The sequence below is a fragment of the Mesoplodon mirus genome (genome assembly GCF_964341445.2).
Source record: "Mesoplodon mirus genome assembly, chromosome: 6".
Taxonomy (NCBI): domain Eukaryota; kingdom Metazoa; phylum Chordata; class Mammalia; order Artiodactyla; family Ziphiidae; genus Mesoplodon; species Mesoplodon mirus.
This window is the reverse complement of record NC_138982.1, coordinates 15311210-15337607: the sequence shown is the minus strand read 5'-3', so window position 1 is coordinate 15337607 and position 26398 is coordinate 15311210. Positions and strand designations below refer to the sequence as shown.

The following is a 26398-nucleotide window of genomic DNA, read 5'->3' as shown; positions in this document are numbered from 1 at the left end:
ACAATGAGATGGTAGGAGGGACACAATCAGAGTAAAATCAAATCCCATAACTGCTGGGTGGGTGACTCACAGACTGCAGAACACTTATACCACAGAAGTCCGTCCACTGAGGTGAAGGTTCTGAGCCTCACATCAGGCTTCCCAATCTGGGGTTCCGGCAACGGGAGGAGGAATTCCTAGAGAATCAGACTTTGAAGCCTAGTGGGACTTCGGCAGAACTGGGGGAAACAGAGACTCCACTCTTGAGGGCACACACAAAGTAGTGTGCACATCAGAACCCAGCAGAAGGAGCAGTGACCCCAGGGGAGACTGAACCAGACCTACCTGCTACTGTTGGAGGGTCTCCTGCAGAGGCGGGCGGTGGCTGTGGCTCACTGTGGGGATAAGGACACTGGCAGCAGAAGTTCTGGGAAGTGAGCCCTCCCAGAGTCCGCCATTAACCCCACCAAAGAGCCCAGGTGGCTCTAGTGTTGGGTTGCCTCAGGCCAAACAACAAACAGGGAGGAAAGCCAGCCCCACCCATTAGCAGTCAAGTGGATTAAAGTTTTACTGAGCTCTGCCTACCAGAGCAAAAGTCAGCTCTACCCACCACCAGTCCCTCCCATCAGGAGACTTGCACAAGCCTCTTAGATAGCCTCATCCACCAGAGGGCAGACAGCAGAAGCAAGAAGAACTACAATCCTGCAGCCTGTGGAACAAAAACCACATTCTCAGAAAGACAGACAAGATGAAAAGGCAGAGGGCTATGTACCAGATGAAGGAACAAGATAAAACCCCAGAAAAACAACTAAATGAAATGGAGATAGGCAACCTTCCAGAAAAAGAATTCAGAAGAATGATAGTGAAGATGATCCAGGACCTCGGAAAAAGAATGGAGGCAAAGATCGAGAAGATCCAAGAAATGTTTAACAAAGACCTAGAAGAATTATAGAACAAACAAACAGAGATGAACAATACAATAACTGAAATGAAAACTACACTAGAAGGAATCAATAGCAGAATAACTGAGGCAGAAGAACAGATAAGTGACCTGGAAGACAGAATGGTGGAATTCATTGCTGTGGAACAGAATAAAGAAAAAAGAATGAAAAGAAATGAAGACAGCCTAAGAGACCTCTGGGACAACATTAAACACAACAACATTCACATTATAGGGGTCCCAGGAGGAGAAGAGAGAGAGAAAGGACCAGAGAAAATATTTGAAGAGATTATAGTCGAAAACTTCCCTAACATGGGAAAGGAAACAGCCACCCAAGTCCAGGAAGGGCAGAGAGTCCCATACAGGATAAACACGCCGAGACACATAGTAATCAAACTGGCAAAAATTAAAGACAAAGAAAAATTATTGAAAGCAGCCAAGGGAAAAACGAACAATAACATACAAGGGATCTCCCATAAGGTTAACAGCTGATTTCTCAGCAGAAACTCTACAAGCCAGAAGGGAGTGGCATGATATACTTAAAGTGATGAAAGGGAAGAACCTACAACCAAGATTACTCTACCCAGCAAGGATCTCATTCAGATTCGATGGAGAAATCAAAAGCTTTACAGACAAGCAAAAGCTAAGAGAATTCAGCACCACCAAACCAGCTCTACAACAAATGCTAAAGGAACTTCTCTAAGTGGGAAACACAAGAGAAGAAAAGGACCTACAAAAACATACCCAAACCAATTAAGAAAATGGTCATAGGAACATACATATCGATAAATACCTTAAACTTGAATGGATTAAATGCTCCAAGCAAAAGACAGAGGCTTGCTGAATGGATACAAAAACAATATCCATCTGTATGCTGTCTACAAGAGACCCACTTCAGACCTAGTGACACATACAGACTTAAAGTGAGGGGATGGGAAAAGATATTCCATGCAAATAGAAATCAAAAGAAAGCTGGAGTAGTAATATTCATATCAGATAAAATAGACTTGAAAATAAAGAATGTTACAAGAGACAAGGAAGGACAGTACATAATGATCAAGGGATCAATCCAAGAAGAAGATATAACAATTATAAATATATATGCACCTAACATAGGAGAATCTCAATACATAAGGCAACTGCTAACAGCTCTAAAAGAGGAACGGACAAAGGATTAATCTCCAAAATATATAAACAGCTCATGTAGCTCAATATTAAAAAAACAAACAATCCAATCCAAAAATGGGCAGAAGACCTAAATAGGCATTTCTCCAAAGAAGATATACAGATGGCCAAGAAGCACATGAAAAGCTGCTCAACATCACTAATTATTAGAGAAATGCAAATCAAATCTACAATGAGGTATCATCTCACACCAGTTAGAATGGGCATCATCAGAAAATCTACAACAACAAATGCTGGAGAGGGTGTGGAGAAAAGGGAACCCTCTTGCCCTGTTGGTGGGAATGTAAATTGATACAGCCACTATGGAGAACAGTATGGAGGTTCCTTAAAAAAACTAAAAATAGAATTACCATATGATCCAGCAATCCCACTACTGGGCATATACACAGAGAAAACCATAATTCAAAGAGACACATGCACCCCAATGTTCATTGCAGCACTATTTACAATAGCCAGGTCATGGAAACAACCTAAATGCCCATCGACAGACGAATGGATAAAGAAGATGAGGTACATATATACAATGGAATATTGCTCAGCCATAAAAAGGAACAAAATTGGGTCATTTGTAGAGACGTGGATGGATCTAGAGACTGTCATACAGAGTGAAGTTAAGTCAGAAAGAGGAAAACAAATATCGTATATTAACGCATATATGTGGAACCTAGAAAAATGGTATAGATGAACCGGTTTACAGGGCAGAAATTGAGACACAGATGTAGAGAACAAACGCACGGACACCAAGGGGGGAAAGTGGCAGGGGTGGTGGTGGTTGTAGTGTGGTGTGATGAATTGGGCGTTTGGGATTGACATGTATACACTGTTGTGTATAAAATTGATGACTAATGAGGACCTGCTGTATAATAAAATAATAAAAATAAAATTAAAAAAAAAAAGAATTTGTGAAAGATACTGCAGTGTTCAAAACTTGCATTACCTTCTATGTCTCAACTTTTCCTATTTAATGCACATGTATGTATTTACAGTGAGTTTGCATTTACTTTTTGTTTTGTTTGTTTTAATTAATTTATTTATTTGGCTGCATCAGGTCTTAGTTGCAGCACACGGGATCTTCACTGTGGTATGCAGGATCTTTTTAGTTGCGACATGTGGGATTTAGTTCCCTGACCAGGGATCAAATCCTGGCTCCCTGCATTGGGAGTGGGGTGTCTTAGCCACTGGACCAGCAGGGAAGCCCCCTGCATTTATTTTTTGAAAACAAAAGTGGAATTATTACCATGCAATAGATCTATGTATTTTTTTAATTGAAAAGTAAGACACTTTGTATGTATCTCCTACCATAGTGTCTTGGTTTGTTTGTAAAGCAGAAAATCTAATTTTACATTTGTCCAACAATGATTTGTTTATGGGATTGCTTATTTAATAGCATCTGACTGTCTTGGGTATAACTACCAGTGTTCCCCCATTCAGAACATTTGGGGAGGGGTATCACATAGATAGATGCCTTTTTAAATTTTTATCTTATTTTATTTTATTTTGCGGTACGCGGGCCTCTCACTGTTGCGGCCTCTCCCGTTGCGGAGCACAGGCTCCGGACACGCAGGCTCAGTGGCCATGGCTCACGGGCCCAGCCGCTCCGCGGCATGTGGGATCTTCCCGGACCAGGGCACGAACCCGTGTCCCCTGCATCGGCAGGCGGACTGTCAACCACTGCGTCACCAGGGAAGCCCAGATTCCTTTTTTTAAATAGATAATGTGAGTTAGCAAGTTGCTGGTAATCAACAGCTATCTGCTCATTCTCTGTATATGCAACAGGAAGAAGTGTCACCAACTGGTGTGCTACACTGGAACTTAAAATGGGTTTCCCACAAAAGCAAGTTTTATAAAATGGTGAATATATAGAGTTAAAATAGTACAATGAGAACTATGTTCCAGATATGTTATGAATTATTTATTTGATACATATTTATGGACAGTCTACTCTGTACCAGGTACTATTCTAGGCACTGGGTGACAACAATGAACAAAACTCAAGCAATAGTTTCCACAATAACACGGATTAGAACGAAGGAGGCAAACGTTTATTCATATTCTGAGAAGCATCTTTTAAACTTATTTTTCTAACATCAAATAGTAGTTAGTTAACTGTTAAGGGTGACTGGAGCCTTTGCTGCTTTGTTTGCATGATACACATTTAATTCTAAATATAAATTAGAACCTATACCAAGGGCTAACTTTAGGGAAATCAGAGTAATCATAAAATACATAAGGAACAACTATTACATAAAGTATAATTTTTCTCTCTTCCTCACTATCTTTTTATTCACCTTTCATAGGAATTTCTTCCTGCCCATATATACCCCATGGATTAATGGAGCCATAGGAAAACATGAGCATGTTGAAAGGGAAAGGGTGAATCCTTATGTTCTTTCAATTTTTATTGAGCGGATTTATGAGAAACTGTTGAGGAAAACTGTCCTAAGCACTTTAAATTCAGCCAGCAGCTCAGCTGGCTAATGGCTTTATGCTCAGCAGAAGACATCGGAACCTCTCCCAGTGACCTGAGTCACTGAAATGGACCCCAGATCAGAGCACTGCAGCCTAAACTTTCATCAATAACACTACATACTCCTTAAAAGCTCTTTCAAAGAGATCTGCATGTTGATCACATTCTGGCAATGTGTTATCTGGTAGGTGGGGGATGATTTTAATGTATCATAAACCTGAAGCAGGGAGGGGTCCCTGCAGAAACCCTAGACGAATTTGATGGGAGAAAAGGGGAGGGTAACGGGCGGGACAAGGGAGCGGTGACTGGCTGGAGTCCCCTGGAGGAAGCTGGAGGCCAGGGCTCTGCTTCTCAGTTTTGCTCAAGGTCCCACGTTACTCTTACCGGAGCCCTCGGTGGCAGCTCCCGACGCTCACATCTGCCACACCGGCAGCGCACTAAAGAAAAACACGATCGTCCTGAGTCCACTAAAGAGGAAGTAAAGCCAGTTTCTTTTTGGTTGTTGTTGTTAGAAAAGTAAAAATTTTAATAACCTTCCCTCCCTTCCCATTCTCCCCTTTTGCTGTGTTTTTAGTTTGATTGCTTTAACTGTTAACAGAAGGAAAAATACTTTCCCAAACTTTCCTTCTTAACTCTTTCAGATATCTCAGTTCCACCTGCTTTCTTATTTAGATTCTAAAACAAAAGGAACAAAGGAAACTTTTTTCACTTACATCTAGTACTTTCCTTTTTAAATAGTAAAAGTAAATACACGTGGTTATTAAAAAAAAAAAAGAAAAAAGTCAAACCATACAGACAAGGAAGACCATAAAATGATAAGCAAAACTCTCCTCCCACCCTGAGCTCAGCTCCACTCCCCAGAGATAACCTCATAGAAATAATTTTTTCAGTTGACTGAGGTTTAGAATCCACAGTATTTCCAAATTAAAGTGCAGCATGATGGAGGAGTTGTTTCTAAACTAGCACCTGCATAAGCACAGCGTGGATATAAATTCTCACCACTCCTCCTGCGTATCTGGGTCCGTAGACTAAGAAGTAAGAAGGGACTCAAAGCCCTGCCACGTCTCCCTCACTGTTCTCAAAGGAGGAGGACTCATAAATTTCCTCAGGACAGAAGCATGAGACTCAGACCAGAAGTCAGAGAATTTAACTGGCCTTTGCTTTCATCCTTAGCACCCACGTTGTGGGAGCTAGAGGCACTCAGAGCCACCTTCCAAGATGTTTGTCCCTTGTCCCAACCCCCAGACAGTGTTTATTTCTGAGTTCCCTTCTTTTCTCTTCCCTTAGGAAGAAGAAAAGCCCACTCTCTGCGTGTTCAATGCTGTGACCCAAGAGACAATGCCCATAATGGACAGCATTTCCCTCCTTGGTAAAAAAGTGTCTGATCTGAGAACACTGATAGCTCTGAGATGTGGATTCCCTGTGAGTGTCTTCTGTCTTCGGACCCCAGAGGGACTGGAGATGTACGACTGCAACACGCTCAGGGACTACCAGACAGACCTCGGTACCACCCACTATATGATAGCAGTTACTACTCAGCACTCAGGTTCTTTGATACCAGACTCACAACAGAAGGAGGAGTTGTTTCTAAACTAAAACCTCTGTAGGCGCAGTGTGGATGTAAATTATCAAAACCCCTCTTTGGTGTCTGGGTCTGTAGGCTAAGAAATAAGAATGGTCACATACCCCTGCCATGTCTTATTCTCTCTGCTCAAAGCAAGAGGACTTGTTAATATCCTCAGGATCTGTTTATAGTTTTCTCTTTCAAAATATATTTCAAGCATATATAGAAGCAAGTTCTAGTAGATATTCTTTTTCCTCTTTTGAATGCAAGTGGTAGCATATGATACATATGGTTGAAACCTTGCTTTATGCGAACGCATTTTGAAATATTGTCAGTTACATTAAACAATCTTTTAATTAAACAGTATGAGCCACTACTGTGCAGGTCGAACAGGTGCCTCAGTGAGCACCATTCATCCCTGATGGACAGATTACAACCTCTCTTTAAATACTGTACTTCAGTCATGTCTGGTGCAGCCATACATCATTAAGCCAAACTCAAAGGACTGTCAGATTTGTTTTAACCATATTGGCGAATGGTTCAGACTTGATAGAGATTCTTGCTGGAGGCGAATAAGTTTTTGCTGACGGCACATCTTTAGGTAACATTGTGCTATAACATTTGCTGCAACGGAATTTGATTTCTCCCAACTTACAATCGGGCCTGTAGGCATCCATGAATTAAGCAGTTTTGCTTTTGATAACTGCTAAATTTGCATTTATTGTTACTTTCCTGAGTATTATGTTTGCTTATTCTTTCATGTTATTTTTAACTGAGGCTCTCAAAACTTTGACATCAATTACCATCCCTGCTTTTGATCAGAGGAAGTGATGTTCTAGGAGTCGTCCTCAGAGTACCTTACTGTAAACACGTATCTGCTCTGTGTGCTTGCTGGGGGATCAGCCCTGCACAGAACATGGTGGCGGCTGATTTAAGTAAGGGCACGCAAGTGGCATTTGTCTTCGAGCAACTTACGACCTAGTTATTTAATGAAATGCCAAAGGATAAATGAGAAAACTAAGGTGACTGTTCTTCAGGCCTGTGCTGCTCAGATCATGATGTGACATTTTAGAGCACGAAGAGAATTTAGAAATGGCTTGGCCCAACACCTAATTTTGGTTTTTGGTCGTGCGCACGCCATGCGGGATCTTAGCTCCCCCACCAGAGTGGAACCCATGCCCCCTGCAGTGGAAGTGTGCAGTCCTAACCACTGGACCGCCAGGGAAGTCCCCCAACCCCTAATTTTTACAGATATAAAGACAGCAAAAAGGTTCTGAATGGTTAAACGACTTGCTCAGGCTGTGTCAAGGATAACACCCCTTAAAATGACCCTCTAGGAAGGAGGTTTTTCAGATGTAAGGTTAGCGGCTCCAGCATGACCTGGGTAGATGGCTTTGGCCACCATGAGAACACAGGGCATGGGAGGAGGGGCAAGGAAAGAGGGACCTCAAAGGAAAAGGAGGAAGAGCCTTTGACCTGCTTCACACCTTTGCCTAAAACACTTAGAAATCTCTTTTTTAAAATTTAATCCTTGTAAACATTTTATTTATTTATTTTTAATTTATTTTATTTATTTATTTTATTTTTGGCTGCAGCCAGTCTTAGTTGCGGCATGCGGGATCTTTCGTTGCGGCGCGTGGGCTTCTCTCTAGTTTTGGGCTTCTCTCTAGTTGTGACGCATGGGCTCCAGAGCGCATGGGCTCTGTAGTTTGCAGCACACAGGCTCAGTAGCTGTGGTGCATGGGCTTAGTTGCCCCGTGGCATGTGGGATCTTAGTTCCCTGAGCAGGGATCGAACCCAGGTCCCCTGCATTGGAAGGCAGATTCTTAACCACTGGACCACCAGGGAAGTCCCCCTAGCAGTCTTTTTCTTTTTTTTTTCTTTTTCTGTACGTGGGTCTCTCACTGTTGTGGCCTCTCCCATTGCGGAGCACAGGCTCCGGACGTGCAGGCTCAGCGGCCATGGCTCATGGGCCCAGCCGCTCCACGGCATGTGGGATCTTCCCAGACCGGGGCACGAACCCATGTCCCCTGCATTGGCAGGCGGACTCCCAACCACTGCGCCACCAGGGAAGCCCCCCCCAGCAGTCTTTAAGTAGCCAGTCCACCTTTTTAAACTACAGGGTAAGGGAATCTTTGATCTGCCTCTCTTCCAGATTCTCCTCTTTCCAGTCAATGAGTCACCCCCAATGCTGTCAGGAGTTGAACATTGACCCCTTTCCAAAGGCAGTGGAGAGTCAGAAGGTTTTGGAGAAGCAGTCAAAGAAAATAAAAGATTTAAGTAGCTCAATTAGTCCCTGCACATACCAGCTCATACAGTAATATATAAAACTGCCTCTGCACTCTGGGCATTTATAGTGAAGTGGTAGAAATGAATGCACATTTACTCAGTTATAGTCCAATAAGCCAGCTCCTTGTAGGCTGAAGGGCTCAAGGAAAGGCTTTTTGGAGAATGTTGGACTTGAGCACACAAAGATGCGAGAAATATGCATCATCTGAGAGGAGGAAGGGAAGACATTCCAGGCTTCTAGGCCAGGAGAAAAGCATGAGCCACAGGTTCAAGAACATGGGCTTACATGTGCAGCAACATGGATGGACCTAGAGATTGTCATACTGAGTGAAGCAAGTCAGACAGAGAAAGACAAACATCATATGATATCACTTATATGTGGAATCTTAAAAAATGGTACAAGTGGACTTATTTACAAAACAGAAATAGAGTCACAGACATAGAAAACAAACTTATGGTTACTGGGGGGAAGTGGGGGTGGAGAGAGGGATAAATTAGGAGACTGGGACTGATATATACACACTAGTATATATAAAATAGATAACTAATAAGGACCTACTGTATAGCTCAGGGAACTCTGCTCAATGCTCTGTGATGACCTATATGAGAAAAGAATCTAAAAAAGAAGGGATATATGTTTATGTATAACTGATGCCCTTTGCTGTACAGTAGAAACTAACACAACATTGTAAATCAACTATACTCTAATAGAATTTTTTAAAAATCAAAAAAAAAAAAAAAGAATGTGGGCTTAATCCAGGGAAGACAGAAAGCAGGAGACTGTTCTAAAGAGTGGAGAAGCCTCGTAGAGACCCATGGGAATCTCACAGCTGAGGTCATATTGAGGAGGGTCTTAGAGGTGAGGCAACAGAGCACAGGTTTCCTGTGCTTGCAAACAGAGCCATGTACATTCTGGAACAGGAGTGTTTCAATAGACGTTTAATCTGGTGGCAGGCAGCATGAAAGAGAGAAAGGAGTGAGGAGAGCCTGGAAGTAGAGTGATATGCTAACTGGAGCTTTTGATAATCCCAGTATTAATTAATTCCACGAGGAATGGAAGAGACGAATCTGAGATATTCATGAGAGAGTGACAGAGCATCATGCTGGGTCGCATCTAAGAAGAGGGAAATGCCAAGGCTCTGACGCTAGGGCAGCAATGGTGAACTCGGGAAAAGGAGCTTATGCTTTGGGTCTTCAACTTTAGATATAAGGAAACTCAGAGAGTACATTTTTTTCCTGAAAATTACTCAGCTAGTTAGTGGCAAAGCTGTAAGTACAACTGAGTTCTTCTAATTCTCCACCATGACAAATATGGAGCTAGGGCTTGAGGGATGGGTTGGCTTAGCAGATATTGCTGTAGGCGTCCTGCCCATGGAGTTGGGGGTACAGCACTGTGAGAGGTGCTTTCCTTGGACAGTAAATACAGAGGGGGGGTTTCCCTGGTGGCGCAGTGGTTGAGAGTCCACCTGCCGATGCAGGGGACACAGGTTCATGTCCTGGTCCGGGAAGATCCCACATGCCGCAAAGTGGCTGGGCCCGTGAGCCATGGCCGCTGAGCCTGCACGTCCGGAGCCTGTGCTCCGCAATGGGAGAGGGCACAACAGTGAGAGGCCCACGTACCACAAAAAAAAAAAAAAAAAAAAAAAATACAGAGAGGGACATGTCAAGGGCCAAGGGCCAGTGCTCAGGACATGCTGAAGTCAGGGTAAGTAGACAGAAGAGGAGTCAGAAAATGAGACACAGAAAGCTGTCAGAGTCGGGAAGAAAACACAAACTTTGCATTGTCACAGATGATGAAGAGACTGTTTGTGGGATGCTAGTAAAAGGCCAAAGACAGTGTCTGAGAAAAACCTTTTGATTTTGCTTAGAGGTCATTGGTGAGCTTAGAGAGAGAAGTTTTAATAAAGCGGATGGAGACGGAAAGGTTGTAGGGATTAAGAAGAAGATACGTAATAAGGGGATAAAGGGCTTTTTTGGTGATAAAATGCTTAATAAGTAACTTATCAAGAATTTATCAAAGCTAAACATCCCCTAATGTTTGTGATTTTGAAATTTTGTGACTTGAGGTTTAGTGACACATCATATAGGTCCAATATACACACAACACATGTGCACGCATGCATGCGCGTGCACACACACACACACCTTTTCTTGAATCAACCTATACAGGACAGAATGATGCCATTGGTACTTTTCACTGTGAATGCCTCATGGCATGTATTCATGGCCAGACTGAGAACATCACATCTGAGAGACTATTCCAGGAGAAGGGTCCTGTCAGCTCAGACCCTGAAATCTAGGCGGGCTCCAGGGTCCCCCACCAGCCCTCAGGCCCCTTAGAGACCTACTGTGCCATTTTAGTTCCTTTTATAAATGAGAAAACTGAGGCTCAGAGAAGTTAAGTGACTTGGTCAAGGTCATACTGGTAATAATTAGTCATCCTCCACTCAGGATTGGGTTCTTTCCAACAACTTAAACTGCCAACCCAGCGTGTCTTTATTGATACCTATTTTTATTGATGTTCTTTAAGTACTGATCAATACCTTGCTTTGATTCCCACTAAGGGAAACCCAAACCAGAGAAATGGTTTCCACATTCAGAAAGAAAAAGTCCAAATCAGATAGGCAGATATTGATCCCAGAGTATGCATGAGGAATCCAGAAACTTGGGATATAGGGACCACAGCAGGAGAGGTTGGAGACGATTCCCTAGAATAGGCACTGTTGCTTGCACCTGCTTTCCTGCACAGCTTGGTCATGGTAGGTGGATTTGTAAGTAGAGAGTGGGTGAATCCAGGTTCTGTAAATATATACAATTCGGGGAGTCCACTTTAAAAAATTAAGAATAAAGAATTAGAAAGTTCATATAGAAAGAGGCCTTGAAGCTTAATTCTCATTTATTTTACTTTCATTTCACTTATAGATTTTAGTTGTATTTTCTGGAACAACATAGCTTTTTTTTTTTTTTTTTTTGTGGTACGCGGGCCTCTCTCACTGTTGTGGCCTCTCCCGTTGCGGAGCACAGGCTCCGGACGCACAGGCTCAGCGGCCATGGCTCACGGGCCTAGCCACTCTGCTGCATGTGGGATCCTCCCAGACCGCCGCATGAACCCGTGTCCCCTGCATCGGCAGGCAGACTCTCAACCACTGCGCCACCAGGGAAGCCCAACATAGCATTTAAAAAATAAGTTTCTATTTTCTAGCAGAATGCCTAAGCTTATGAAGGAATTTAATGTGTGACAAAGGAGGCATTACAAATCAATTGGAATGGAAGGATTATCCAATAAATGGTGCTGGTTAACTCACTTAGAAATTCTCTGGATATTCAAAAGTTGAGCATTAAGAGAAAAACCATCCATTGTTACCTTTGATCTTTGAGAAATTAAGACTGCTTCATTGCAAAAAACTGCAATTGATAGTTATAACACCTGTAACATTTGTTCACATAAAATACAAGGCTTGTTGGACGTGCCCTAACTGATAAGAATTTAAATCACAGAGTATTCTCTAGTTTTCAGGGCTCATCAGTAGTGGACAGGTTGAGCTAGGGAGAGTTGAGACCCTGAGGCTAGGCAACCACCTAGGCAAGTGCAGATGGGCCAGGAAGACCCCACCCGTAGACATCTAGCAAAAGGAGGTTAGCCTTAAATAGGTCCTTCTGGTGGGGGTCCTGGAACAGGCAGGTCAGTCTGCATTAGCAATTGGTAAGATGGAGGAAGGCAGAGGGTGATCCAGGGAGATCCAGCAGGGACCCGGGAGGTGAACCATAGCATCAGGGCATCAAGGTAGTGAATGAATCAATGAACGAATGACATAAAAGGTGGGAAATGAGACAACCTGGTTGCTGACACAGGAGCCTCTGTCAACATGTAACAGAAATCTAACCCCAGAGACTGGGGTTCGGAATAGGAACTCTCTGAGTTCCAGGCTCAGAGAACAGAGATGGGGCCTCAGTTATAAAACCCAAAAGGTAGAGTAGGATACTGAGACTTGTGCTCTGAGGCACAAGGTGGGGGCTTGGTCTCTTATTCCTGGAGAAATAAGGCAAGTTACTAGAACAGGACAACACCTGAGCAGGCTGAACAGGAAGAGCAACTTCCCACCAAACTTCTGAGCAGCTGGCCTAGACTCTTAACATATCCCCTACAACTGAAATTAAGACTGTTCCATGGGGGCTTCCCACATGCCGCGGAGCGGCTGGGCCCGTGAGCCATGGCCGCTGAGCCTGTGCGTCCGAAGCCTGTGCTCCGCAACAGGAGAGGCCACAACGGTGAGAGGCCCGCGTACTGCAAAAAAAAAAAAAAAAAAAAAAAAAAGAAGTAGATACTGTTGCCTAGACCCACTCCTAGCCATTCTGACTTAATTGGTTTGGGAGGGGGCTCAAGCAAGTATCAGCATTAAAAAAAAAAAAAAAAAAAGACTTCCGTGGGGCTAAGACTGTTCTGGTCATTCAAATGGAGGCTATGCTATCCTCAGCTGTGGAGGACCAGGGAGGCTGGAGTATAGTGTCAGGCTAAAGCTTTCCAACACTTATCTTTGAGTGATTTTCATAATAAACTAAAAACATAGTAAGTCACTTTAGGCAGGAGATGAAATAAACGCACTTGGAGCACTGTTTGAAGTCTTTTGTTTCCAGTGCTATTCAAAGAAATCAAATAGTTTACAAGAAAGTTTAAGTACAACAAGAAGCTTTAGAGAAACTAAATCTACTATGTCATGGATGATCCATATTTTGGAAGATGTTTATCTAGGCATTTCTAGAGTGTATTTGCAGAACTGCTACTTGGTCTCTACAGAATAACTCCATAACTCTCCAGCAAAAAGAGTGAATTCTCCTAGCTGAGGCCAGGCTTGGGAGGGTTAAGGTAGGTTAGGGCCTTGATGGCATTAATGCAGATCAGGCTCTGTGGGTAAACATGCACAGCAACTAGGAATCAACCCACAAAGGACAGCGAGGCCAAGGTCAAGAAATCCCAAACCAGAGTCAAGAGTAAGGGAAGAAGAGCTCCATTTCAAGATTACAGGTTGTAACGTAGGACGTCTAAAAAGGGAGGGATCAGCAGAAAGAACATATACGTGGATGTGTGTCTGCCTGTGAAGTGGGTGCAAGAAGGGCAAGAGCCAGGAAGCAGAAAGGAAAGCGAGAGAAAGGCACCGGAAAAGAGGAGGCTTCGGAAGGATTAGAAAGAATTCTAGAGACAAAAATTCCAAGCCAAATTCTACTCCCAGCTTGCTGAGTAGCTTCAGGCAATTCCCCATGGGCCTCAGCTTCCTAGTCTAGAAAAGGAGACAATGGAGTGGGCTGGTCTTTTAGGATCTTTTTATCTTCAGCATTCTGTGGCTCTAAGATTACTGCTGTTATGTTATCCTTCCTTCCTTCTCACCTGCAGGTATTTATGATGAACCTGTCTGAGCCTGAGGATATGTGTGGATAAGCCAAGTCACACACTGTCCCATCACAGCTTTGGCATGCAACTTCTGGGGCCACCATATTGATTCAAAGGCAGCCAATCCATAAGCTGTCCAGTGACACCACCTCTCCTAGCTGAGACAATTAGAGTCTTGCTTGGAGATAAGTATAACACAGAGGACAGGCACATGGGCCCAGCAGCCAGATTGTCCAGGTCCAACTCCTGGTTCCACTATTTACTGGTTATGTAGAAGCTGGGGAAGTTACTTCGTCTTATAGTGCCTCAGTTTCCTCAGCTGTCAAATGGAGAAAATAATATAACCCATCACTTAGGGTTGTTGTGAATTTTAAATTATTAAATTGTTCATGTACTTAGAATAACCTAGAGCATATAGTAAGCACTCAATGAATATGAGCTATTCATATTCATATTCAAAATATTACTGTTATTATTATTAATTATTAGTCTTGTGAATTCAAATTGGGAAATGTAGAGAGACAAAATTGGTTATCAGTAGGGTTGGAAAATGAAGAGTGTCAAGAAATAAGGTTGGGTCATGGCAAACTCATGTTGCACGCGTGCCAAAGTTGTGATAGGACAGAAGCTGTAAGTAAGCAGGGCAGCCTGTCAGTAGAGAAAGGGAGAAGACACACAAAGAGACCTAAAGGGCATGAGAGAGAGTGAGAGAACCTGGGGCCCATGGGAGAGATGGGCAGTGGTCCATCTTGAGAGCTGTCTTGGTTCCTAATGCATGCTAGATGTGGTCATTGTCTCAGTATAATAAGCCCCATTTTCTTGAGGGTCTCCTTGCAATCCAAGAGCATAACTAAAACAGAGCCCATAGACTGGATGAGACATAATGCTTGGGCTCAAAGAGTTCTTTTAGTGTTTGTCAACTGGCAATTCCAAAGCAGAAATGTATGTTCAATAATAAAGACTTTCAAAGTATACTTTGCAACCAGTTGAGCCGTCATTTACCCTATCTGGGGAGGTGAGAGGATGGTGTAGTCAAGGAGGGCTTCCTAGAGGAGGTAATGCGAGGATTGCATCATAAACTATTGGTAGGAGGATGGGGGAGTCAGAAGAATTCAGACAGAAGGGACACCAAAAGAAGACGCCCCAAATCCAGAAACAGCCTGGGGTACACACAGAAGTACAGGCCAGCCTGCTGGGCTACTAAGGGTTAGGAGGGCAGCACATGGCCAGAACAGGTTTGAGGAGTGGCTTAGAACTTCATTTAACAAGTATTTTTTTTTTTTTTTTTTTGCGGTACGCGGGCCTCTCACTGTTATGGCCTCTCCCGTTACGGAGCACAGGCTCCGGACGTGCAGGCTCAGCGGCCATGGCTCACAGGCCCAGCCGCTCCACGGCATGTGGGATCTTCCCGGACCGGGGCACGAACCCATGTCCCCTGCATCGGCAGGCGGACTCTCAACCACTGCGCCACCAGGGAAGCCCCTCAATTAACAAGTATTTACTGAGCACCTACTGTGAGCCAGGCACTGCTGGGGAAAGCAAGCATAGAGCTGTGAGCAAGGGTAGCAAGGTCCCCACCCTCTTGAAGCTTGCATTTCAGTGGGGAAGGCAAGCATCATCCCGTAAACAGAAAAATATTGAATTTTAAATAAAATTAAGGAATATGAAGTAAAACAAAGCAGGATAAGGGAATAGAGAGGGATGTGATGAGGTGGGGAAAGGCTATTGCAGATGGCTGGCCAGAAGAGGAGATGGCATCTGAACAGAGATGTGAATAAAGACAGGCGGAGGCTGTGGGGAGCTTCTTGAGGTAGCTTTAGGTAAGAGATTATCTAGGCCTGAAATAGGGCTGCGCTGGTTAAGATGGAGGTGAAGAAGCAAGAGTCCTTCAACATTTGGGAAATAAATTTGTCAGGCCTTAGCAACTGTACAGCTGTTGGGGACATGAGAGAAAGGAAGGGATGAAGAACAACTCCCAGATTTCTAACTCAGGTAGCAAGCAAGATAGTGGTGACACAAACTGAGACACAGAATACAGGAGGAAAAGCAGGTTGGGGATGAAAGGTGACAGGTTGTCCTTCAGAAGAGTGGGGCCCTAGCGTGATCCCTTAGATTGTGGTATCCCCAGCAGGGGCAATCCAGAGCTGGAGCAGAGGCCTGGCTGGAATTTGGACTCAGGAGTGACTGGCCCATGGGTGATCAATGAAGCCATCAGCTGCACTGAGACTGCCTGTCAGTCAGCCAACAAGTATGTAGTGAGCACTCGGCAAATGGCAGGCAGTGTGGCAAGTCCTGAAGGAGCGTCGTTTGTAGTGGGTCGTGAGCAACAGTCTCCAAACAAGTAAAATGATTTCAAGTACTGACGGTAGGGGCTATGAAGAAATTAAAATAAGGTCACGGCATAAAGAGTACTGGAGGGGAGGAGGGGGTGGTGGCAGAGATTGCTTTAGCCGTGGTGGCCAAGAAGGTCCTCCGTGAGGACACGATGCTTGAAGGGAAAGCTGAGTGAGAAGGACACTGCCCTGTGAACTCTGGATAAAGACCCTTTGAAGCAAAAGAAATTATGTGTTTAGGTCCTCAGATGGGCGTGGCCTTGGTGAGTCTGAAGGACAGGTGAAAGGTCAGAGTGGCCAGAACAGAGTGAGTGAGGCAGGCTGGAGGGACAGAGGTCAGAGTGGGCCACACAAGGAGGAGACTGGGTTTTATCCTGAGGGAGTGTGTAGAGTTAGAAGAGCAGAAGCCTGAGGAAAGATTCCTGGGAAACAGCAGCCTGAAGGACGAAGGGAATGTAGTCACAAAACCAGGAGAGGGCAGGCTTTTGAGGAGCAAGTGATAAATCCTCCAGCAGCAATGAATAGATCTCTTTTATGTTCATAACACAGAATGGCTCCTGTTTTGTGAAGAATGGAATGAAAGGATCATTCAACTTCACCCACAGCCCACTTGTAAGCTAAGGGCCCGAGAAATGCATATGTCCTGCCACCGTTTCTTGAGTTTCTCTTCCAACATAACAGCTTTTGTTTACCTGGTGATGTGTAGATCAGTATGGAATCGATGTCCACAGAAATGTTTTAAGATAGCTGCAGAAAGTAGTTCAGCATTGTATGCTTTCACTGTGCAGATGAGAAAATGAAAGGACACAGAAGCTAAAAGGCTTTTCCAAGTCAATATAGGCCTAAGCTCAAGAGAGCACCCCTGCCCCTCTCTCTCTCTCCCTCAGCATCCCTGTCTCCTTATTCAAAGGCTACTTTTCATTTGGCACCTAGCTCATGTCTGTTGGGAGAAAGCTATCATTAGAAGTTTTTGGACCACCAAACCCCAGGGGTGGACTGGAACCATCACCACCTCTCTTTATCCACAGGCACAACACTTCGCTTGGACGTCTGGGATGGATGGAAGGAATTTCTGATGGGCTGTCTCCTCGGACAAAAACTTAAAGTCCAACGCTATTTATCAGATGAAGGACCAGTACTCAAGTACGAGATAAAGCAAATGCTAAACTAATTAAAGTAATTTTTGCTAAACTTTCATAGGAACTTGAGTCTGCAATTCACTCTTTAGCTGGGGTGCTGCTCCAAGGGAGTTCCCTTGAGACATTTTTATTGAGATATTTGCTCGAATAAGATAGCAGAGATGCCACCAGGGCTGACAGCCTTTGGTGATGTATTGTAATTCAGGTAGACTTTCATCAGGAAACACTATCTAAATGCACGACTTCAGTTTGGTTTGGATATTAGACTTTTATCGGCACTTTTTAAAGGATATCAGAATAAGTGCCTTGCCACTCTCACATTCAATTATTCTAAAAACCACTAATTGCTTATTGATTGGCTGAAAACATTGCCTACCTCTTCCTAAGCTATCATGTAACTTTTCAAATCGCATCTAATACACACATTCATACTTTTGCCATACATGAAGTGTAACACATGCTGCTGGAGCAGTGGAGGAGGGTGGGCTCAGAGAAGCAGGTGGACATTTTAACATATCTCTACAGCCAGCGGCTTCCCAAGTGCATAAATTGCATTACCCTTTAGGTTTTATTTCAGTGGTATTTTAGAACAGTGCCCCCTTGTGGTGATTTGGTCATACTTTACAGAAGCACACACACTCAGCAGGAGCTCTAAGGGCTCTGTGAAGTGACAGATTGGAAAACCAGCTTTTGCAATTTTATAAAACATTTAACTATTTAAAATTAATTTCTATTTGGGGATAATTATAATTCTCTCTTTTCTTTCTTTGCTCTGAATACAAAGAAATAGCTGTTGCATTGTTACTCTTACTAGTGCATATTTACTGAGTACTTTGTAGCATTGTGTTATATTTATTAACTAATTTTATACTTATAACACTTTCATGAGATGAATACTATTTTATCTTATTTTACAGATAAGGAAACTGACTTAGGAAATCTGCCCAATGTCACACAGCTAGCAAGGGCACAACTGGGTTTTAGATCCCCACAATTTAATAACTCTAGTGCTCATGTACTTAACTATTTCCACTTAATCTTTAAAAAAATCTAAGACCTCAGAGAATATAAATACGATATGCATATGATCAGAGTGAAAAGCTCCTTTTATTCCCCCACCCAATCAACAATGTATGTACTATGTACTATGAAAGCAATAAACAAGATATGGTCCCTGCCTTTAGCAAATTCATAGTCCAGTAGGGGAAACAGAAAACAAGTAACCAATTCCTGGAGAAACAGAACTGCAAAATGTCTGGGAGTACAAACTCCAGTGCTCATCTACCTAGGTTCAAAGCCCCACCCCCTCAGTGTTTAGTTGTGTAAACTTAAGTAGTCATCCTGTACCTCAGTTTCCTCTTCTATAAAACGGGCAGAATAATAGTACTTATCTCATAAAACTACTTTAGAGATTAAATGAGCTAGTATTATAAGGAACTTAGAGGGCCACCTGGCACATGGTAAGGAGGATACAAATGTTAGGTGTCGCTGTTACCATTCAGTGTGAAAATTGTTATGACATGGGCATTGTGCAAGATGATATGGGAATGTATAGTATGGACAACTGTAGGGGATCAGGTAAAGCACCCCGAGAAAGGGACTTGAAGGGTTGATACTCAGGTAAACAGTAGGGAGAAGAATAAAAATGTTTCAAAACAGATGGAACCACACGTACAAAGACCCAGGGGGCAAGAGAATGGATTCAAAGAACTGAAAGAAGTTCCACGTGGTAGATTATAGAGTAGGAGGAAGCTAGTGGCCAGAGGCTGGAAAGATAAGAAGAGGCCAGCTCATGCAGGCCCCTGTAGGAATGTGAAGGAATTTGGATTTTATCATTTAAATGTTGGGAAGACATTGAAGGCCATGGTGAGATCTGCATTTTAGAATATTGGCTCTGACTGCAATGTGGGGAATAGAGGCAGACAGGGAGACAGGAAAACAGTCAAAAGAAACCGGCAGCCTGAGCTAGGCTTATGACAGCAGAGGTGGGGCTAAGAGGACAGACTGTGAAAAGATCATTTAGGAGGAAGAATCAACGAGTCTTGGTAACAAGAGTGCTCCAGTTCCCACAGCGTGGGTGTTGAGGATGAAAGCAAAGGTCAGTTAGTCCATGCAGGAGGGGCTCTTCTCCCCACATCAAATTCAGAGTTGCTGATCTGCACTAGTGAATTTCAAGCAAAATTGATATGTGAACCAAAATGCCAGCCTATTAATGTTTAACTCTAATTAGTTATAATCTGTCAGAGGGTCCTAGAAACCCACATGTTCTGGGCAGACCATCTCTCTTATACAGGAAAATTACATGGGATGCCACATACACCTGAAAATTATGGTGTGGTGAGCACGCAGAGACGGGAGAGTTAGTTATACGCAGATTTTGGATGATACCAGCTAGCTGGCCTCCTTCTCTACCATGGGGTCACAGAGAGCCTTGCCCAGGTAAATCCTGGACAAAACCTGATGGAACCCTGTCTAGCTTTGCCTCCCTAATTCTTATTTCTCTGAATAGTCTTCACCCATCATTCAATTTGTTCCTGATGGGGAATTGGAAGGGTAGGGGTGGCAGGAAGGCCAGTGTGGCTACAGTTCAGCGAAAGAGAAGGGGAGTGGTGGGAAGTGAGGCAGGAGCTGGGGCAGGGTCCAGGTGACAGGTGCCCTGAGGCCAAGATGAGGAGTTAGAATTTCTATTACAGCCGGAAGCTACTAGAGGGTTTGGAAGAGAGCATAGGCCACCTCCAACGTATGGAATAAAAAGATTGCTAAGCACTGTATGAGGAAAAGCCCCTAGAGGGATGAGAGGAGGTGGGAGACCAGTTAGGAGACTGTGGCACTGGTGGTCATGCTGGTGGGGGGCAACCTAGAGGTTTCTATCAGAATAGCAGTAGAGATTTTGAGAAGCCAGAGAATAAGGACTGTTAGAAAAGACAAAGCAAACAAACATACAAAGCATTCAAATTTCTAAAATGTACTGAATTCCTTCCTATGCTTTCCCAGTGAATATAAAGCTTGATATTTATCTTGAGCATTAGATTTTCGTAAGGAAAAAACTGCTCCAAGGAAACCAATCTGAATTATTTATATGTACACAATAGGACAATGTGTATAAGCAGGACCTGTGCAGTTTAACCTGTGTATTACTATAGACTTTTTCTGAAAATATTTTTAAAAGTTAGGAAGGTAAAAGTTAGGAAGAAATAAATATTTTAACTAGAATGTTTTGTGGGTATTTAGTGTAACTACCTTTGCCTGTTTGCTGACTTACTAAACAGCCCCACTCTCGCTTGTCTCATTCATTCAGGTATCAGAAAAGGGTTGCCCTGTACATCGCCGCCTTTTATGGGCACACTGAGCTCACTGAATGGGCCCTGAAGCAGGGTGTGCGGCCCCACGAGATGGTCGGTGTGCACCCCTACCGAGCTTGGTGCCACGAAGCCCTTCACGCAGATGTCTCTAAATGCCCCATTCATGCAGCCGCAGAAGCGGGCCAACTGTTGATTCTGAAGGCTTTTGTCAACTGCAGCGTGCTGTGCCTGGAATGCAAAAACGCAGCGGGAAAAACTCCCCTTACCATTGCGTTCAAACACAAGCATAAAGACTGCGTATTATATTTACTGAGTAAAATGTGGTCCACTGTTTCTTTTCTGAAAATCTCAGTCCCCATGAGGATTTATATTAAAATAAAACAATGGGTACTCAGAGCTCAGAGTCACAACCTTAATAAAAGCCAGCTTTGCGGAGCAAGGGTCTTTGGAGCAAAAGTTGGAGACATTGTGATGGTGGATGGTTTCACCAAACCCAAAATGACCTCCAAGAGCTGGCATAAGGCTGAGAACAAGGACTCACAAGGCACTGTGGGCAAACTACCGCCTCTCAGGGAGCAAACTGTAAGCAGGAAATGTGTCAATCCTTTGGCAATTTCACAGCAGGACACAAGAGAACAAACACTCAAATTTCCTCCGCTGGTCGATGCAAATGCGTTCTTTGAATTACAAAAACAACAAAATCGGGAAAAAATTACTGCCACAGCTAGGAAAAAAGAAAAGCTCATAAAAAATACGTATCTCCCCCAAGTCCCCCTCCCTCCAGTTTCAAGAGTGAGCTATTCACACCCATCTTTTTACTATGCAACACCCAGTGCCAACTCTTTACTCAGATCCTCCTTTGCATCTTTCTCAGAGCACAGTGGAAGGACTCCAAGGGAGAATGCCATCTACTACTTAGCTGTGGCCAGGTAAGGTTTTCTCTTCAAACAAACAAGGATAAACCTTTAATAGGGCAGGTCTAGGGGAGGAATGGTCTATGAAGCCATTACATTACCATGCCATGTAATATAAAACAGGTTTTTCCTGTGCATCAGTACCCAGCTTCAAGGACCTAGCCTTGTTCTAGGACAAAATGAACTGATTTTATTGGCCAATCCATGTAGTATTCTACTTGTCAAATTTTCAGGAAGAAAGGAGTTGTATCAATTAACAAGGTCCCTTGTTTTTTTGTTTTTTTTTTAAGTAAAAGAAATTGTTAATTATAATTAAAGGGATAAGGGGGAAACTTGAAATCTGGGAGACATCAAAAGTGTCATGGAAGCCTGGATGGTAATGAAAGTAGAAGGAAAGAAAAGAATAATTTAATGACAAACTGAATCATAAAGACTTCAGTTGACTTATAGACAAGAAATACAGGCCGGGGGAGAGCTGTATTGGATAGGGTGATAGAATTGATATTAATATTTAAGGTAAGTTTAAAAAGTAATCTATGATCACATTTAAAGACATAAACAAGTGTGTTGGAAGTGGACTTTTTGGGCATATTCATTTCATAAAATAAAATTTTATATATTGGTCATCAGATTTCACTGAAAACACAACTCTGATTAGATCTCAAGATAAATACTTATGAGGTATTATTGGGTGCCAGTATTACAGTGAAAATATAGATTTATGAACGTTTTTTCCCCTTACTCGATATAATGAGAAGGAAAGAAAAAATAAGGCTAGATTGTTTTAGTTGCCTTTCTGTATTGGTCTTTATTTCAGATCTACTTTATTTCAGCTAGGTGTTGCCACCTAGTGGTAAGAATAATTGCCATAGTGGTGAGCTATAAAATGCAAACTTCAGCATACAGCATGAGGTTGAGAAAAGATGAAGAAACTGCTTAACAGCTTCAATCTTTGTAATTTGTGAGATATCTCTGACTAGAATGTATAAAAAAATAATCTAAAATTATAGAAAAAGACCAGAAAATTATTAATTGAAAAATTATATAATCCATCTTAAAATCAGCCTGTAAACATAAGGAAATACTGATCAGTTTTATCAAAAGATGCACATTAAAAATGATTTTATTTTTTTTATTTTTAATTTTTTTAATTTTTTTTATTAGTTTCTGCTTTATAACAAAGTGAATCAGTCATACATATACATCCGTTCCCACATCCCTTCCCTCATGCATCTCCCTCCCTCCCACCCTCCCCGATTTTATTTTTTAAACATCCAAAAAAATGTTTATTATGGCCCAGTGCAGTGCTAGGCAGAATGGGAATGTGCAAAAGTATGTGGTTAAGGTGGCCATGTATGTGGTTTTGGGTGAAAGGCTGCCAGTGTCTATTGTGTGTGGTGCTTTCTTGGGGAGGAACTGAGTTGTGATATATAGAGTTAAATGCATAAAAAGCACTAATCTCACATGTATGGCTTTTTGAATTTTATTTTTTCAATTTATTTATTTTTTATTTATTTGGCTGCATCAGGTCTTAGTTGCGCAGGCTGACTGTAGTTGTGGCTCGCAGGCTCCTTAGTTGTGACACGCGAACTCTTAGTTGCAGCACGCATGTGAGATCTAGTTCCCAGACCTGGGATCGAACCTGGGCCACCTGCATTGGGAGCGCGGAGTCTTAACCACTGCGCCACCAGGGAAGTCCCTGAATTTTTATATTTGCATACATGCATGTAACAACCACTCAGATCAATTGCAAAATATTTCTAGCACCCCAAAAAAGTTCCTTCATGCTCCTTGCCAGTCAATGACCCCTCCCAGATATAACCATTATTCTGATCTCTATCAATGAGATGAGTTTTGCCCCTTCTTGACTTTCATATAAAGGGCACCATATGTTATGTATCTTTCATGTCTGGCTTTTTTGTGCCACAAATTGTCTATGAGATTCATTCATGTTTTTGCATGTATTGATTCTTATTTCTGTATAGCATTCCATTTCTATGTAGTATTCCACATCTCTATCCAATCTCCTATTGAGGGGCATCTGAGTTGTAACTAATTTGGGGCTATTTTGAACAACACTACGATTATTCTTGTATATAAGTTTGGTGGACATTTGCATTCATTTCACTTGACTCTATAACTAGGAATGGAATTGCTAGGTCATAGGGTTAGCTTTAGCAAACACTTCCACACAGTTTTCCCAAGAGGTTACACTAGTGTGCTGTTTTTGCAGGTACACTTTATAAGGATTGGAGTTACCAAGGGGAAGCAATTTCAAGGTTGAGAAGGGACTTGCTGGGGAAAACATTTCATTCAACAAAGAGGTTGTGCAGGGAATTCTCTGGCGGTCCAGTGGTTAGGACTCCATGCTTCCACTTCAGGGGGCACGGGTTTGCTCATGGGAGGAGGGGTGGTCAGTCTGATTGTTCACTTCCTCTGGCAAAGTTACTCCTAGCAAATCTTTCCAACTATATTGTTTCTCTTTTCCCAGTGCTTTCCTCTTCCCTCTATTTGTATTCTCTACTGCCTTCCCATCTGTTTTCTCCCCTTTCCACTGCATCTATCCCAGGATCTGTCCCACATCCCTCTGCTGGTGGGCTGTGGAGGGATGGGGGGACCTGCACGCCTCATGCGCCTGCAGGGCTCTTTCTGACCTGGCTCATTGTCCCCTCAAAGGAGTCATGAAAGCACCCATGTCCACCTGAAGTCACCAGTCAAGCCAGGCAGCTATGTGGTCTGAGAACTTAACCACTAAAGGACCAGTACAGCTCTTGTGCCAAAACGTGAGGAGTGGACATGCGCTATCTTGAAGGCTGGGTCCACCATCATCAAGGTAGTATCATAGCCAGGAGATGGGGAAGAACCTAACTAATCCTTCCTGGTGCTAACCTGGGGGAATTGGGTCAGGGTGGATTCATCGATGCTGCTGATTGTGTGGGAAGGGTGACCTTCCAAACCAGGACCCCAGACATCTCATCTGGTGTCATGTGAGAGCACTTGCTGGAACTCCACCTTTAGATTCACGAAAATATACCTGTGAGGGTTGACTCAAAGAAAGTATTGCTGCAGTTAGCTCAGATCCAGTGCTAATGTGGGTCTGGGTTGGTGCATGTGGCTGGTGTGGAGATGATAGTAACTCAGGCCAGATGGAGTCTCATTCCCCAGAAGATGGTGTCAGCTTTATACAGATCAAAGAATATTTACAAGGTGTGTCTAGAAAACTGTCTTCCTTACTGCTTATTGTCTGATTCCAGTGAGGTTGATGCAACTTGGAAGTCCAGATTAGTAAAGATTCAAATATGGAGGACTGGTCCAGAAGGTTCAGTGTCCTGAGTGCACTGAGAATAGGTGACAGTCCCCAGTGGTGACTCTGATGGGCTCCCATGCTCCTGATAAAAGTAGAGCTCTCTGTGTTGTTTTGTTTCGCTTTGATTAAAAAGTACCAAGGATGGGGCAGGGGACACTTGCCACAAGTTTAAACCACTGTGGTTGATGAGGGTGTTTGCCTCAGCCTTGGAAGGTGAATACAGGGAATAAACCTGCTTGGCCTGGTCATGCCCCTAAGCCCCAATCTTGATACAGGAGTAACTCCTCCACAAACTCCTTTTGATAAGTGCTCTATTTGTTGGGGATTGTAGGAGCAAAGGAGAGTCTGAGGGGAGATGAAAACAAATGAGGAGGCGGAGAAGAAGTCTGTTTGACCTGAAGGCAGTGTTGGTGCAGAGCAGAAAGCTGGGCAATGTAATATTTTCCCTTAAAAAAAGAATTTTAAGGGACTTCCCCAGTGGCGTAGTGGATGAGGCTCCACACTCCCAATGCAGGGTGCCCAGGTTCGATCCCTGGTTGGGGATCTAGATCCCACATGCATGCCACAACTAAGAGTTCACATGCCACAACTAAGGAGCCTGCGAGCCACAACTAAGGAGCAGGTGAGCCACAAGGAGCCCACCTGCTGCAGCTAAGGAGCCTAGGTGCTGCAACTAAGGAGCCCACCTGCCACAACTAAGACCCCATGCAACCAAATAAATAAATAAATATTTTTTAAAAAGAAGTTTAATTAGAAAATACAGTAATATGTGCTTTCTGGGAAGCATCCGAACAACATGGGAATGTATAAAGTAAACATGAAAGTCTCCATCCATCCTCCAGCCCCACTCCTCTCCCCTCTCATGAATCCTATCCGTCTCCCCAGAAGGCATCATTAATTACTATTTGTAGCCTCCTAGAACTTTTCCATGTATCTCAATATATGTATGTGAGATATGTATATGTGCATGCCCTTTTCATCCTAAAAGGGATCTTACTGCATTTATGTTCCCAAATATATATCTCTTAGACATAACTGTCAAATCTTTCTATGCTAGGGAGAAGGAACTACCTTGTCCTTTTTAATGGCTGCCTAGTGTTCCACTGCATCCATGTATAATAAGTTATTTAACCAGTGCTCTCTTGATTTACATTCAAGTTGTTTCCATTTTTCACCATGATAATAGTGGTGTAATATATCCTTTTATGTGTAATACTTAATCATTTATGGAAATATTTCTATAGGACACTTTCACTGAAGTGAAATTGCTTATTCAAAGGACATATACATACTAAGTTAACTTCCTGAAAGGTTGTAGTGAATGGTACCCATCTATACAGTATGAGAGGCTATCTATCTACAGCTAGGAGGGGCCAAGGCTCAGAGGGAGCTGCAGTGAAGGAGTGAAGGAGAGGACCTGACAAAGTCTCTCAGGGTCAGTCTGTGTGCTACTGTGTTATAAGTCACCCTTCCCTGAGAAGAAACTGCCAGTAGTACCCCTGCCCCAAGAACAGTTTGGTACAATTCAGCTGTTGGCCCTTATAGAAAAAGGCCTGCCCTGTACTTTCCAAGTTTACCTTGCAATGGGTATGG

The 26398-nt window shown here is 43.1% G+C and overlaps 2 protein-coding genes across 3 annotated transcripts in view; one reads left to right on the top strand and one right to left on the bottom strand.

The window, feature by feature from the left end:
• Positions 1-26398, bottom strand: part of RNF13 (ring finger protein 13) — a 230767-nt gene that overhangs the window by 193470 nt on the left and 10899 nt on the right. The window contains exon 1 of one of the 2 annotated variants that reach the window (XM_082625552.1): positions 325-365. The exons of the other annotated variant lie outside the window; for it this stretch is intronic. The gene's annotated coding sequence lies outside the window, so the exon portion shown is untranslated. Of the gene's footprint in view, positions 1-324; positions 366-26398 lie in introns of those variants that run through there. 2 annotated transcript variants of the gene reach the window in all.
• ANKUB1 (ankyrin repeat and ubiquitin domain containing 1) overlaps positions 1-26398 on the top strand; it is a gene marked incomplete at both ends in the record, with an annotated part of 46991 nt that overhangs the window by 15877 nt on the left and 4716 nt on the right. Inside the window, 3 exons of the mRNA XM_082625549.1 lie at positions 5859-6075; positions 17172-17286; positions 20581-21513. Coding sequence (XP_082481675.1) covers positions 5859-6075; positions 17172-17286; positions 20581-21513 — 1265 coding nt within the window. The remainder of the gene's footprint in view (positions 1-5858; positions 6076-17171; positions 17287-20580; positions 21514-26398) is intronic.